This window comes from Oncorhynchus keta, unplaced genomic scaffold (assembly GCF_023373465.1).
Source record: "Oncorhynchus keta strain PuntledgeMale-10-30-2019 unplaced genomic scaffold, Oket_V2 Un_contig_3255_pilon_pilon, whole genome shotgun sequence".
Taxonomy (NCBI): domain Eukaryota; kingdom Metazoa; phylum Chordata; class Actinopteri; order Salmoniformes; family Salmonidae; genus Oncorhynchus; species Oncorhynchus keta.
In genome coordinates, this window is record NW_026287158.1 from 37,501 (window position 1) to 55,553 (window position 18,053).

At 41.8% G+C, this 18,053-nt stretch overlaps 1 protein-coding gene across 1 annotated transcript in view; it reads right to left on the minus strand.

The window, feature by feature from the left end:
- The window catches only part of LOC127923789 (BRCA1-associated ATM activator 1-like), a 20,900-nt gene extending 3,600 nt beyond the window's left edge, over nt 1-17,300 (minus strand). Inside the window, exons 1-4 of the mRNA XM_052507834.1 lie at nt 17,174-17,300; nt 12,452-12,628; nt 3,477-3,745; nt 167-324 (exon numbers count right to left, since the gene is read on the minus strand). Coding sequence (XP_052363794.1) covers nt 167-324; nt 3,477-3,745; nt 12,452-12,628; nt 17,174-17,300 — 731 coding nt within the window. The remainder of the gene's footprint in view (nt 1-166; nt 325-3,476; nt 3,746-12,451; nt 12,629-17,173) is intronic.
- Between the last annotated feature and the right edge of the window lie 753 nt (nt 17,301-18,053).

An 18,053-nucleotide genomic window follows, 5' to 3' on the forward strand; every position in this document is an offset into this window, starting at 1 on the left:
TGGACCATGTCCATGTAGTCCCTCCCCCGTTTCAGCAATTTTTTCCCCCTCTTCTTTTTAGTACTAAATAAACAGCACGTTGTCGTAGCAACCTGGTTACCTTGGAAACACAAGCGATGTTCAGAATCAACCCAGCACCATAATGCGGTCCGATCACCAAACACACCTGTATGTAGCCAGCAGGACGTCCATTAGAGGCTGAGCCACTGCTCCTTCTCGGACCAACCCCTCCAGAGACCTCAGGACTCGCCTGATCACCGAGCCCCGCAGAGGAGCCTCCAGCTCGGGGAGAGTCAGGGCCAGCAGCCTCAGCCCCTGGAGCACCTGGTCACACGTCATAACAAGAGAAGACCATTATAAAAACACCTTCAGAAACACATCATCATTATTAAAAGGTGAAAACCTGTTAGAAAATTTATGATTAAATGACTGAACAAATCATTTTAAATGGAACTGTAAGTAAACTTATATTATATATATTATTATATTATACTTATATTTATATCTGATTAACACTATGAGTTCATAAGAAGGGATTGTGTGACAGGGACAAGGAGTAATTAAAGTTAATGAACACCATTCCAACTAGGAAGAAAGAAATGGGTTGTGATTAAGTAAACAGATAAGGTAGTTAACCTGTGGTTGAACCGACCAAACTGAGCTCTGGGGTGTTTTAGATAAGGCAGAGTGAATTCCTAGGTTTTCTGTTAATTAGAACGGTCAGCTAAGTGGTGATCGATAATGTTGGGGGGTCAAAAGTTAACTCAGTTATGTTGTGTGACTTGTGAGTAAGTTAGAATGAACTTTTAACCTCACTTAATTCTCGGTCGGGATTCATTCTAGAAGCAATGAAATGACATCATGTTATTGTATATAAACTGTTGCTCGTGGTAACGTGGCAGCGCGCTCCGAGAATAAATACTGTTACCTATTATTGAAAAGACTGGTCTCCCGTATATTTTATGCAAACAAGAATCTTATAAATTCTCAAAAAATAAATTAAGGGAATTCCATTAATTAATTAAATTACAGTAACAGAAACCTGTTGTTATTCGAATAACTATATATATATATATATATATATGGGTATATATATATATATATATATATATATATATATATATATATATATATATATATATATATATGGTCAAATAACTAAAGCGTAGATCATTTTTCTAAGTTGTCTGTTAGAAACTAGAGGCCTTAGGTCCTCGCGAAAGCGGTCTAAGGCAATGATCCCGCAGTACTAGAGGGCCTTAGGTCCTCGCGAGCGGCGTAGCGGTCTAAGGCAATGATCCCGCTGTGCTAGAGACCTTAGGTGGCGAGCGGGGCAGGTCTAAGGCAATGATCCCGCAGTACTAGAGGCCTTAGGTCCCTCGCGAGCGGCGTAGCGGAAGGCAATGATCCCGCAGTGCTAGAGGCCTTAGGTCCTCGCGAGCGGCTAGCGGTCTAAGGCAATGGCAGTACCAGAGGCCTTAGGTCCTCGCGAGCGGGTAACTCAAAGGCAATGATCCCGCAGTGCTAGAGGCCTTAGGTCCTAGGTAACGGTCAGCAATGATCCCGCAGTGCAAGAGGCCTTAGGTCCTCAGCGGGGTAATGGTCAAAGGCAATGATCCCGCAGTGCTAGAGGCCTTAGGTCCTAGAGGTAATGGTCAGGCAATGATCCCGCAGTGCAAGAGGCCTTAGGTCCTCGCGAGCGGGGTAATGGTCAGCAGCAGCAATGATCCCGCAGTGCAAGAGGCCTTAGGTCCTCGCGAGCGGGGTAATGGTCAAAGGCAATGATCCCGCAGTGCTAGAGGCTTTAGGTCCTCGCGAGCGGGTAACGGTCAAAGGCAATGATCCCGCAGTGCTAGAGGCCAGGTCCTCGTGAGCGGGGTAACGGTCAAAGGCAATGATCCCGCAGTGCCAAGAGGCCTTAGGTCCTCGCGAGCGGGGTAGTGGTCAAAGGCAATGATCCCGCAGTGCTAGAGGCCTTAGGTCCTCGTGGAGCGGCGTAGCGGTCAAAGGCAATGATCCCGCAGTGCTAGAGGCGTCACTACAGATCCGGATTCGATCCCGGGCTGTGTCGCAGCCGGCCGCGACAGGGAGTCTCACGAGGCGGCGCACAATCGGCCCAGCCGTCCAGGTTAGGGGATCGCGCTCTAGCGACTCCTTGTGCCGACCGGGACGTCCTTGTCCCATCGCGCCTAGCGACTCATTGTGCCGGCCAGGACGTCCTTGTCCCATAGCGACTCCTTGTCCCATCGCGCTCTAGCGACTCCTTGTGCCGGGAGCCAGCTGTATATAACAAACATGTCCACATTTATCTATATGCCAACAGTGAGCAACAACACCTAATTTATCATAACTATTAGATAACAAATACTAATTGCTAAATTGCCTCGTATATATTCAGCCAATAGCAGGACAGGAACATGGTTCAAATCACACACTAAACAGAGAACATCCCTGGTCATCTACTGCCTCTGATCTGGAGGACTCACTAAACAAAGAACATCCCTGGTCATCTACTGCCTCTGATCTGGAGGACTCACTAAACAGAGAACATCCCTGGTCATCTACTGCCTCTGATCTGGAGGACTCACTAAACAGAGAACATCCCTGGTCATCCCTACTGCCTCTGATCTGGATGACTCACTAAACAGAGAACATCCCTGGTCGTCCCTACTGCCTCTGATCTGGAGGACTCACTAAACAGAGAACATCCCTGGTCATCCCTACTGCCTCTGACCTGGAGGACTCACTAAACAGAGAACATCCCTGGTCATCTACTGCCTCTGATCTGGAGGACTCACTAAACAGAGAACATCCCTGGTCGTCCCTACTGCCTCTGATCTGGAGGACTCACTAAACAGAGAACATCCCTGGTCATCTACTGCCTCTGATCTGGAGGACTCACTAAACACTAAACAGAGAACATTCCTGGTCATCCCTACTGCCTCTGATCTGGAGGACTCACTAAACAGAGAACATCCCTGGTCGTCCCTACTGCCTCTGATCTGGAGGACTCACTAAACAGAGAACATCCCTGGTCATCTACTGCTTCTGATCTGAGGACTCACTAAACAGAGAACATCCCTGGTCGTCCCTACTGCCTCTGATCTGGAGGACTCACTAAACAGAGAACATCCCTGGGCGTCCCTACTGCCTCTGATCTGGAGGACTCACTAAACAGAGAAATGCAGATAAACGTGGATGAACATGGTATTGCCTTCACTGATTGCACATAAAGGAAGGTAGTTCCTACATGATACTTCCTTTGATCCAACTGATCTTTCTGTCATCCTGTGAACCCCGTTCATTGCTTCTCGCAGCTATAATTATCTGTCGTCAACCACTTCTTTCTCCTCCCCCCCTTTCCTTTCCCTCCCATCTCCTCTAGGGGCACCGCTGTAAAAGTATAAAAAATATATAAAAATATATATATATATATATATATATATATATATATATTCTCAATCAACCAATCGTACCTGGGTGTGGCTGTCTGACTCCAGAGAGCTCTCCAGGTGCTTCAAGATCTCCATGGTGATGGAACACCCGCTTCCTGGACTTGTCTCCATGGTTACGTCCAATTCTACCTCTTCCTTATTGGGTGGAACAGTGAGGCCATTCCCCTGGGTTGTGTGTGAGGTTGTAGCCGGCTGGTGGAAGGTTAGGAGGCGGGCCAGGAGGTGATTTGCGGCCGAGGCGACGAATAGGCTGGGGTCAGTCTGTAGCTGGAGGAGGGGTTTGGTCAGGCCTGAGGAGATACAATCAAATACATTTGCTTCGTAAACAACAGGTGTTGACTAACAGTGAAATGCTTTCTTATACGGGCCCTTCCCAACAATGAGGAGAGAAAGACAATAGAGAAATAATAGATAAACACAACATGTAATAATAAATACACAACAACAACATGGCTGAGAGTACCAGTACTGAGTTGATGTGTAGGGGTACTAGGTAATAACATGGCTGTATACACAGAGTACCAGTACTGAGTTGATGTGTAGGGGTACTAGGTAATAACATGGCTGTATACACAGAGTACCAGTACTGAGTTGATGTGTAGGGGTACTAGGTAATAACATGGCTGTATACACAGAGTACCAGTACTGAGTTGATGTGTAGGGGTACTAGGTAATAACATGGCTGTATACACAGAGTACCAGTACTGAGTTGATGTGTAGGGGTACTAGGTAATAACATGGCTGTTTACACAGAGTACCAGTACTGAGTTGATGTGTAGGGGTACTAGGTAATAACATGGCTGTATACACAGAGTACCAGTACTGAGTTGATGTGTAGGGGTACTAGGTAATAACATGGCTGTATACACAGAGTACCAGTACTGAGTTGATGTGTAGGGGTACTAGGTAATAACATGGCTGTATACACAGAGTACCAGTACTGAGTTGATGTGTAGGGGTACTAGGTAATAACATGGCTGTTTACACAGAGTACCAGTACTGAGTTGATGTGTAGGGGTACTAGGTAATAACATGGCTGTATACACAGAGTACCAGTACTGAGTTGATGTGTAGGGGTACTAGGTAATAACATGGCTGTATACACAGAGTACCGGTACTGAGTTGATGTGTAGGGTACTAGGTAATAACATGGCTGTATACACAGAGTACCGGTACTGAGTTGATGTGTAGGGGTACTAGGTAATAACATGGCTGTATACACAGAGTACCAGTACTGAGTTGATGTGTAGGGGTACTAGGTAATAACATGGCTGTATACACAGAGTACCAGTACTGAGTTGATGTGTAGGGGTACTAGGTAATAACATGGCTGTATACACAGAGTACCAGTACTGAGTTGATGTGTAGGGGTACTAGGTAATAACATGGCTGTATACACAGAGTACCAGTACTGAGTTGATGTGTAGGGGTACTAGGTAATAACATGGCTGTATACACAGAGTACCAGTACTGAGTTGATGTGTAGGGGTACTAGGTAATAACATGGCTGTTTACACAGAGTACCAGTACTGAGTTGATGTGTAGGGGTACTAGGTAATAACATGACTGTATACACAGAGTACCAGTACTGAGTTGATGTGTAGGGGTACTAGGTAATAACATGGCTGTATACACAGAGTACCAGTACTGAGTTGATGTGTAGGGGTACTAGGTAATAACATGGCTGTATACACAGAGTACCAGTACTGAGTTGATGTGTAGGGGTATTAGGTAATAACATGGCTGTATACACAGAGTACCAGTACTGAGTTGATGTGTAGGGGTACTAGGTAATAACATGGCTGTATACACAGAGTACCAGTACTGAGTTGATGTGTAGGGTACTAGGTAATAACATGGCTGTATACACAGAGTACCAGTACTGAGTTGATGTGTAGGGGTACTAGGTAATAACATGGCTGTATACACAGAGTACCAGTACTGAGTTGATGTGTAGGGGTACTAGGTAATAACATGGCTGTTTACACAGAGTACCAGTACTGAGTTGATGTGTAGGGGGTACTAGGTAATAACATGGCTGTATACACAGAGTACCAGTACTGAGTTGATGTGTAGGGGTACTAGGTAATAACATGGCTGTTTACACAGAGTACCAGTACTGAGTTGATGTGTAGGGTACTAGGTAATAACATGGCTGTATACACAGAGTACCAGTACTGAGTTGATGTGTAGGGGTACTAGGTAATAACATGGCTGTATACACAGAGTACCAGTAAGTTGATAGGGGTACTAGGTAATAACATGGCTGTATACACAGAGTACCAGTACTGAGTTGATGTGTAGGGGTACTAGGTAATAACATGGCTGTATACACAGAGTACCAGTACTGAGTTGATGTGTAGGGGTACTAGGTAATAACATGGCTGTATACACAGAGTACCAGTACTGAGTTGATGTGTAGGGGTACTAGGTAATAACATGGCTGTATACACAGAGTACCAGTACTGAGTTGATGTGTAGGGGTAATAGGTAATAACATGGCTGTATACACAGAGTACCAGTACTGAGTTGATGTGTAGGGTACTAGGTAATAACATGGCTGTTTACACAGAGTACCAGTACTGAGTTGATGTGTAGGGGTAATAGGTAATAACATGGCTGTATACACAGAGTACCAGTACTGAGTTGATGTGTAGGGGTACTAGGTAATAACATGGCTGTATACACAGAGTACCAGTACTGAGTTGATGTGTAGGGTACTAGGTAATAACATGGCTGTATACACAGAGTACCAGTACTGAGTTGATGTGTAGGGGTACTAGGTAATAACATGGCTGTATACACAGAGTACCAGTACTGAGTTGATGTGTAGGGGTACTAGGTAATAACATGGCTGTATACACAGAGTACCAGTACTGAGTTGATGTGTAGGGGTACTAGGTAATAACATGGCTGTATACACAGAGTACCAGTACTGAGTTGATGTGTAGGGGTACTAGGTAATAACATGGCTGTATACACAGAGTACCAGTACTGAGTTGATGTGTAGGGGTACTAGGTAATAACATGGCTGTATACACAGAGTACCAGTACTGAGTTGATGTGTAGGGGTACTAGGTAATAACATGGCTGTATACACAGAGTACCAGTACTGAGTTGATGTGTAGGGGTACTAGGTAATAACATGGCTGTATACACAGAGTACCAGTACTGAGTTGATGTGTAGGGGTACTAGGTAATAACATGGCTGTTTACACAGAGTACCAGTACTGAGTTGATGTGTAGGGGTACTAGGTAATAACATGGCTGTATACACAGAGTACCAGTACTGAGTTGATGTGTAGGGGTACTAGGTAATAACATGGCTGTTTACACAGAGTACCAGTACTGAGTTGATGTGTAGGGGTACTAGGTAATAACATGGCTGTTACACAGAGTACCAGTACTGAGTTGATGTGTAGGGGTACTAGGTAATAACATGGCTGTTTACACAGAGTACCAGTACTGAGTTGATGTGTAGGGGTACTAGGTAATAACATGGCTGTTTACACAGAGTACCAGTACTGAGTTGATGTGTAGGGTACTAGGTAATAACATGGCTGTATACACAGAGTACCAGTACTGAGTTGATGTGTAGGGGTACTAGGTAATAACATGACTGTATACACAGAGTACCAGTACTGAGTTGATGTGTAGGGGTACTAGGTAATAACATGGCTGTATACACAGAGTACCAGTACTGAGTTGATGTGTAGGGGTACTAGGTAATAACATGGCTGTATACACAGAGTACCAGTACTGAGTTGATGTGTAGGGGTACTAGGTAATAACATGGCTGTTTACACAGAGTACCAGTACTGAGTTGATGTGTAGGGGTACTAGGTAATAACATGGCTGTTTACACAGAGTACCAGTACTGAGTTGATGTGTAGGGGTACTAGGTAATAACATGGCTGTTTACACAGAGTACCAGTACTGAGTTGATGTGTAGGGGTACTAGGTAATAACATGGCTGTATACACAGAGTACCAGTACTGAGTTGATGTGTAGGGGTAATAGGTAATAACATGGCTGTTTACACAGAGTACCAGTACTGAGTTGATGTGTAGGGGTACTAGGTAATAACATGGCTGTATACACAGAGTACCAGTACTGAGTTGATGTGTAGGGGTACTAGGTAATAACATGGCTGTTTACACAGAGTACCAGTACTGAGTTGATGTGTAGGGGTACTAGGTAATAACATGGCTGTTTACACAGAGTACCAGTACTGAGTTGATGTGTAGGGGTACTAGGTAATAACATGGCTGTTTACACAGAGTACCAGTACTGAGTTGATGTGTTGGGGTACGAGGTAATAACATGGCTGTATACACAGAGTACCAGTACAGAGTTGATGTGTAGGGGTACTAAGTAATAACATGGCTGTATACACAGAGTACCAGTACTGAGTTGATGTGTAGGGGTACTAGGTAATAACATGGCTGTTTACAAGGATACACAGAGTACCAGTACTGAGTTGATGTGTTGGGGTACGAGGTAATAACATGGCTGTATACACAGAGTACCAGTACAGAGTTGATGTGTAGGGGTACTAAGTAATAACATGGCTGTATACACAGAGTACCAGTACTGAGTTGATGTGTAGGGTACTAGGTAATAACATGACTGTATACACAGAGTACCAGTACTGAGTTGATGTGTAGGGGTACTAGGGTTAGGGTTAGGGTTAGGGTTAGACTACCTGGCCAGTTTAGATAGATAACTGACTACCTGACCAGTTTAGATAGCTGGCTAGACTACCTGACCAGTTTAGATAGCTGGCTAGACTACCTGACCAGTTTAGATAGCTGGCTAGACTACCTGACCAGTTTAGATAGCTGGCTAGACTACCTGACCAGTTTAGATAGCTGGCTAGACTAACTGACCAGTTTAGATAGCTGGCTAGACTACCTGACTAGTTTAGATAGCTGACTAGACTACCTGACCAGTTTAGATAGCTGGCTAGACTACCTGACCAGTTTAGATAGCTGACTAGACTAACTGACTAGATTAGATAGTTGGCTAGACTAACTGACTAGTTTAGATAGCTGACTAGACTACCTGACTAGTTTAGATAGCAGACTAGACTACCTGACCAGTTTAGATAGCTGACTAGACTACCTGACCAGTTTAGATAGCTAGCTAGACTACCTGACCAGTTTAGATACCTGGCTAGACTACCTGACCAGTTTAGATAGCTGGCTAGACTACCTGACCAGTTTAGATAGCTGGCTAGACTACCTGACTAGTTTAGATAGCTGTCTAGACTACCTGACCAGTTTAGATAGCTAACTGACCAGTTTAGATAGCTGTCTAGACTACCTGACCAGTTTAGATAGCTAACTGACCAGTTTAGATAGCTGTCTAGACTACCTGACCAGTTTAGATAGCTAACTGACCAGTTTAGATAGCTGGCTAGACTACCTGACTTGTTTAGATAGCTAACTGACCAGTTTAGATAGCTGTCTAGACTACCTGACCAGTTTAGATAGCTAATTGACTAGTTTAGATAGCTGGCTAGACTACCTGACTAGTTTAGATAGCTGACTAGACTACCTGACTAGTTTAGATAGCTGTCTAGACTACCTGACCAGTTTAGATAGCTAACTGACTAGTTTAGATAGCTGGCTAGACTACCTGACTAGTTTAGATAGCTGACTAGACTACCTGACTAGTTTAGATAGCTGGCTAGACTACCTGACTAGTTTAGATAGCTGGCTAGACTACCTGACTAGTTTAGATAGCTGGCTAGACTACCTGACTAGTTTAGATAGCTGACTAGACTAACTCACCAATCTAAATAGTGTTGGCTGACATGTCTAATTGAGTGGCTGACACAACAAGCGAATAACAACTGCTGACGCAGAGTCTACCGTGTTTATTCTACTATTCTAATTGTCAACAGTATGTGTATTCTACTATTCTAATTGTCAACAGTATGTGTATTCTACTATTCTAATTGTCAACAGTATGTGTATTCTACTATTCTAATTCTCAACAGTATGTTTATTCTACTATTCTAATTGTCAACAGTATGTGTATTCTATTATTCTAATTGTCAACAGTATGTGTATTCTACTATTCTAATTCTCAACAGTATGTGTATTCTACTATTCTAATTGTCAACAGTATGTGTATTCTATTATTCTAATTGTCAACAGTATGTGTATTCTACTATTCTAATTCTCACAGTATGTGTATTCTACTATTCTAATTCTCAACAGTATGTGTATTCTATTATTCTAATTCTCAACAGTATGTGTATTCTACTATTCTAAATCTCAACAGTATGTGTATTCTACTATTCTAATTCTCAACAGTATGTGTAGTCTACTATTCTAATTCTCAACAGTATGTGTATTCTACTATTCTAAATCTCAACAGTATGTGTATTCTACTATTCTAAATCTCAACAGTATGTGTATTCTACTATTCTAAATATCAACAGTATGTGTATTCTATTATTCTAATTCTCAACAGTATGTGTATTCTACTATTCTAATTCTCAACAGTAGTATTCTACTATTCTAATTCTCAACAGTATGTGTATTCTACTATTCTAATTCTCAACAGTATGTGTATTCTATTATTCTAATTCTCAACAGTATGTGTATTCTACTATTCTAATTCTCAACAGTATGTGTATTCTATTATTCTAATTCTCAACAGTATGTGTATTCTACTATTCTAATTCTCAACAGTGTGCAGATTCTACTATTCTAATTCTCAACAGTATGCAGATTCTACTATTCTACCTCTCAACAGTATGTGTATTCTACTATTCTAATTCTCAACAGTATGTGTATTCTATTATTCTAATTCTCAACAGTATGTGTATTCTACTATTCTAATTCTCAACAGTGTGCAGATTCTACTATTCTAATTCTCAACAGTATGCAGATTCTACTATTCTACCTCTCAACAGTATGTTGAGACCCCGACTGCGGTCACTCTGACATGTCGAGACCTACCATTAACATAGACAGGTTGGTTGTTTAGCAACAAAACCGACGGATGCCCAACTATGGGGAAACAGACAGGGTTGGCTTAGATTATTGATAACATGTAAACAATATTTAATCTCCAATGTTAATTGAAAACATAAAGTTGCACAATGAGAACTTGTCTCAAATGCATTGTTACAGTTGTTGGTTAGCTAGCTAGCAAATTTATTGCTTTGCCATATTAGCAAAACACAAAAAAATAACCCACACCTGAGAACAAGATCAAACGAACTGAAACGAGTCACTTCAGATTCCCCACATGACAGTTCCTCGTCAGATTCCCCACGTGACAGTTCCTCGTCAGATTCCCCACGTGACAGTTCCTCGTCAGATTCCCCACGTGACAGTTCCTCGTCAGATTTCCCCACGTGACAGTTCCTCGTCAGATTCCCCACGTGACAGTTCCTCGTCAGATTCCCCACGTGACAAGTTCCTCGTCAGATTCCCCACGTGACAGTTCCTCGTCAGATTCCCCACGTGACAGTTCCTCGTCAGATTCCCCACGTGACAGTTCCTCGTCAGATTCCCCACGTGACAGTTCGTCTCGTCACGTGATTCCCCACGTGACAGTTCCTCAGATTCCCCCACGTGACATCCCCACATGACAGTTCCTCGTCAGATTCCCCACATGACAGTTCCTCATCAGATTCCCCACATGACAGTTCCTCGTCAGATTCCCACAGATGACAGTTCCTCGTCATCAGTGCTATTCGACCAACCAGAACAACACACGGCATTCTGACCCTTTGAAGAGCGCTTCGTTTGTCGAGACGTTGTCAGCTAAACCGGTGGATAGAAAACTATACTTTAAGAAAGACTGCTACCGTATATAATAATAATAATATATGCCATTTAGCAGACGCTTTTATCCAAAGCGACTTACAGTCATGTGTGCATACATTCTACGTATGGGTGGTCCCGGGGATCGAACCCACTACCCTGGCGTTACAAGCGCCATGCTCTACCAACTGAGCTACAGAAGGACCAGAGTCAGGTGTAGTCATTATGGTAATAGGGTAGTCAATATGGTAACATCCTACTACCAGTATACTACCGTGTTGATAGAAACCCATAGAAAGGCTGCTCTAGATAGTATACTACTATAGTACTACTGTTGATAGAAACCCATAGAAAGGCTGCTCTAGATAGTATACTACTGTAGTAACCTGTAGATAGAAACTCATAGAAAGGCTGTTCTAGATAGTATACTACTATAGTACTACTGTTGATAGAAACCCATAAAGGCTGCCCTAGATAGTATACTACTATAGTACTACTGTTGATAGAAACCCATAGAAAGGCTGCCCTAGATAGTATACTACTATAGTACTACTGTAGATAGAAACCCATAGAAAGGCTGCCCTAGATAGTATACTACTATAGTACTACTGTTGATAGAAACCCATAGAAAGGCTGCTCTAGATAGTATACTACTATAGTACTACTGTTGATAGAAACCCATAGAAAGGCTGCTCTAGATAGTATACTACTATAGTACTACTGTTGATAGAAACCCATAGAAAGGCTGCTCTAGATAGTATACTACTGTAGTAACCTGTAGATAGAAACCCATAGAAAGGCTGCTCTAGATAGTATACTACTATAGTACTACTGTTGATAGAAAACCATAGAAAGGCTACCCTAGATAGTATACTACTATAGTACTACTGTTGATAGAAAACCATAGAAAGGCTGCTCTAGATAGTATACTACTGTAGTACTACTGTTGATAGAAACCCATAGAAAGGCTACCCTAGATAGTATACTACTATACTACTACTGTTGCTTTCATGACAGCCGGGAACTCGGGAACAAAATGCATTCAAATCACGATGTCGGTGATCTTCAGGTTGGAAAGTCGAAGCTCTAGAAAGATGCCCCGAGTTACCGACTTTGGATTTGGAGTGGGATGACCAGTTCCCAGTTCTCTGTAACCGACTTGAAGTCGGAAGTCTGAGGTTTCTGAGTTGCCAGCTGCGGCATACCTACCAGCCTGATCCAGGAAGTGGAAGGCCTGTGTGTGGCGCATCATGTTACTCAGGCCATGGATCCAGCCAATCCGCACGCTCGGATCCTCCCATTGGCCAGCCACCTGCCATCGCTCGCTGTCGTAGGCCACGCCCAGGATGGATCGATCCTGAGATGGGATGAAGAGATAACTAATGTCTAGGAGGTGAAGACAGTCCGACGCCCAATCACAAATGGACCCCTAAACCCTAAGCACTTGTGGAGAGCGGAGAGGATTTGATTGGTGTAAGCAATATGGTGAAACTTCCACCTGAGACTATCCTATTACCATATTGACTATCCTATTACCATAATGACTATCCTATTACCATATTGACTATCCTATTACCATAATGACTATCCTATTACCTTGCTCTACCCTATTACCACATTGACTACCCTATTACCATATTGACTATCCTATTACCATATTGACTATCCTATTACCATATTGACTATCCTATTACCATATTTACACTATCCTATTACCATATTGACTACCCTATTACCATATTGACTATCCTATTACCATATTGACTATCCTATTACCATATTGACTATCCTATTACCATATTGACTACACCTGACTCTATCCTATTACCACATTGACTACCCTATTACCACATTGACTACCCTATTACCATATTGACTATCCTATTACCATATTGACTATCCTATTACCATATTGACTACACCTGACTCTACCCTATTACCACATTGACTACCCTATTACCATATTGACTATCCTATTACCATATTGACTACCCTATTACCATATTGACTATCCTATTACCATAATGACTATCCTATTACCATATTGCCTATCCTATTACCACATTGACTACCCTATTACCATATTGACTACCCTATTACCATATTGACTACCCTATTACCATATTGACTACCCCATTACCATATTGACCACCCTATTACCACATTGACTATCCTATTACCACATTGACTACCCTATTACCACATTGACTACCCTATTACCATATTGACTACCCTATTACCATATTGACTACCCTATTACCATATTGACTACACCTGACTCTATCCTATTACCACATTGACTACCCTATTACCATATTGACTACACCTGACTATCCTATTACCATATTGACTACCCCATTACCATATTGACTATCCTATTACCATATTGACTACACCTGACTCTTATCCTATTACCATAATGACTACACCTGAGACTATCCTATTACCATCATGACTACACCTGACTCTATCCTATTACCATAATGACTACACCTGACTCTTATCCTATTACCATAATGACTACACCTGAGACTATCCTATTACCATAATGACTACACCTGACTCTATCCTATTACCATAATGACTACACCTGACTCTATCCTATTACCATAATGACTACACCTGAGACTATCCTATTACCATAATGACTACACCTGAGACTATCCTATTACCATAATGACTTGACTATCCTATTACCATATTGACTATCCTATTACCATATTGACTATCCTATTACCACATTGACTATCCTATTACCATATTGACTATCCTATTACCATATTGACTACCCTATTACCATATTGACTATCCTATTACCATATTGACTACCCTATTACCACATTGACTATCCTATTACCACATTGACTACACCTGACTCTATCCTATTACCACATTGACTACACCTGACTCTATCCTATTACCATAATGACTACCCTATTACCATATTGACTACCCTATTACCATATTGACTATCCTATTACCATAATGACTACACCTGACTCTATCCTATTACCATAATGACTACACCTGACTCTATCCTATTACCATATTGACTACACCTGACTCTATCCTATTACCATATTGACTACCCGATTACCATATTGACTACCCTATTACCATATTGACTATCCTATTACCATAATGACTACACCTGACTCTATCCTATTACCATAATGACTACACCTGACTCTATCCTATTACCATATTGACTACACCTGAGACTATCCTATTACCATAATGACTACACCTGACTCTATCCCTATTACCATAATGACTACACCTGACTCTATCCTATTACCATATTGACTACACCTGAGACTATCCTATTACCATAATGACTACACCTGAGACTATCCTATTACCATATTGACTACACCTGACTCTATCCTATTACCATATTGACTACACCTGACTCTATCCTATTACCATATTGACTACACCTGACTCTATCCTATTACCATATTGACTACACCTGAGACTATCCTATTACCATAATGACTACACCTGACTCTATCCTATTACCATAATGACTACACCTGACTCTATCCTATTACCATATTGACTACACCTGACTCTATCCTATTACCATATTGACTACATTGACTATCCTATTACCATATTGACTACACCCATTGACTATCATATTACCATATTGACTATCCTATTACCATATTGACTACCCCTATTACCATATTGACTATCCTATTAGCATATTGACTACCCTATTACCACAGTGACTATCCTATTACCATATTGACTACCCTATTACCACAGTGACTATCCTATTACCATATTGACTACCCTATTACCACAGTGACTATCCTATTACCATATTGACTACCCTATTACCACAGTGACTATCCTATTACCATATTGACTACCCTATTACCACAGTGACTACCCTATTACCATATTGACTATCCTATTAGCATATTGACTACCCTATTACCACAGTGACTATCCTATTACCATATTGACTACCCTATTACCACAGTGACTATCCTATTACCATATTGACTACCCTATTACCACAGTGACTATCCTATTACCATATTGACTATCCTATTACCATATTGACTATCCTATTACCATATTGACTATCCTATTACCATATTGACTATCCTATTACCATATTGACTATCCTATTACCATATTGACTATCCTATTACCATATTGACTATCCTATTACCATATTGACTATCCTATTACCATATTGACTATCCTATTACCATATTGACTATCCTATTACCATATTGACTACACCTGACTCTATCCTATTACCATAATGACTATCCTATTACCATATTGACTACCCTATTACCATATTGACTACACCTGTTGGGCCTGAATATGAGATTAATGTGTTTCTGTCTTCTTTATCATCCATATATATGTACATATTCTTATTCCATCCCTTTAGATTTGTGTGTATTTGGTTGTTGTTGTGCATTTGTTAGATATTACTGCACGGTCAGAACTAGAAGCACAAGCATTTCGCTACAATCACATTAACATCTGCTAACCATGTGTATGTGACCAATAACATCTGCTAACCATGTGTATGTGACCAATAACATCTGCTAACCATGTGTATGTGACCAATAACATCTGCTAACCATGTGACCAATAACATCTGCTAAACATGTGTATGTGACCAATAACATCTGCTAACCATGTGTATGTGACCAATAACATCTGCTGACCATGTGTATGTGACCATCTGCTAACCATGTGTATGTGACCAATAACATCTGATAACCATGTGTATGTGACCAATAACATCTGCTAACCATGTGTATGTGACCATTAACATCTACTAACCATGTGTATGTGACCAATACCATCTGACCATGTGTATGTGTGACCAATAACATCTACTAATCATGTGTATGTGACCATTAACATCTACTAACCATGTGTATGTGACCATCCATCTAACCATGTGACCAATAACATCTGCTAACCATGTGTAGGTGACCATTAACATCTGATTTGTGTGCGTTTCCTTCTACCCCTACCAATACTACCTGGATGGATTGAATATCCTATCAGTCATCAGTCAGTTCACCTCTAGCAGGTTGAACCATGTTGACTGTGCCCCAGCAGGCCGGAAAGCTTGAGGCTGAAGGAAAGCATGCTGGGATCCTATTTTGTCCAGACACGTGACCATATGTAGTCCACTAGACAGGGGCAGGTGACCAACAGGGCCAGGCCATGGTCTGGAAAACATCACCCAGGTGTTATTGGGTATTATTGTCTGTGGATTGAAAATGGCAACCTATTCCCACAGTGCACTGCAGTGCCTTAATGCCTGGTCAACAGTACCCAGTAGGAATAGCAGGATGGTCATCCTGTGTAGGTCATGATCGCTTAGAGCTGGTGTGGCGCAATCTTGTTTTCCTGACAACAGTACTGTAACACATCCAAATAAAACCAAGTGTATAAAACCATAAATGGTCTATAACCATATAACCACAAGGCCAGTATTCATTACCATATTCAGTAGTCTCTCATCCTCAGTGCGCTGTGTGTGTGATGCCTGGAGATTATATAGGGAAGTCTAATGGTCACACCTCGCTGTGTGATTACCATTATGACTAGGACCTGTCTCTCACCCTACGCTGTGTGTGTGAGATTATATTACCATATTGATAAGACTCTATAAATAATATACCCAAGGCCGCTGTGTGTGAGAGATTATATAGGAAGACTCTCACCCTCGCTGTGTGTGAGAGATTATATAGGGAAGTCTCTCATCCTCGCTGTGTGTGAGAGATTATATAGGGAAGACTCTCACCCTCGCTGTGTGTGTGAGATTATAGGAAGACTCTCACCCCGCAGTGTGTGAGATTATATAGGATTACCACAGTGAGCCCTCCTCCTTATTCTTGCTTGTGAGACCTTTCTCTGTGTGTGTGTGTGTCTCCTCACCCTCCTTGGTGAGACCAGTGAACCAGTCCAGCAGTTTCTCGAGGCTGGTGTCATCTGGTAGGGACTGTCTGGGGTCCGCTAGTACAGCGCACACCTGAGGCAACAACACCAGGCACTCGCTGTCCATGCTGCTTAGAGATGTCTATGGGGAAAAGCCAAGAGGGGGAATATGACTTTAGTTTAGACAGATTGTAGTTTACTAGCTCTGGTCCAGGGCGTTTAGTAAAGCGTTCATCGAGTCTAATAGTAAAGCACACTGCCGCCCTGACCAGAGCTAGTAAAGTAAGGAACTGTATTGGCAACACGTTCGTAATCAAGACTAACCAAGTCAGCTACACAAAACAACTGAGTTGAATGACAAATGCATGATAACTACAGTACCTATTCTTATATGTTGAAGATATCTGAGAAGCAAGTTGTTGGACAAATTGACGGAGCTTGATCGATAGCAACTAGCCTGCAAAAGTATCTCGCGGGACTGAAACCGTGTTTGTTTTACCGGGAGCGTTCATGGATTCCCTCACTACGGAAAGTAAGAAGGACCAGTCAAGGTATATGTGTATAAAAAAAAATCGATTTAAAAAAGAAAATTAACAGCAACTGCGCATTTTGTGACCAATAAATATCTGCTAACCATGTGTATGTGACCAATACCATCTGCCAACCATGTGTATGTGACCAATAACATCTGATAACCATGTGTATGTGACCAATAACATCTGCTAAATCCATGTGTATGTGACCAATAACATTTTCACGTAAATGTGTATGTGATGTAAAAAAACATCTGCATTTTAACCATGTGTATGTCACCAAAACACACTTAACGCCTGTTATGTGACCGATACCATCTGCCGGTTGATGTCGATTTAACATCTAA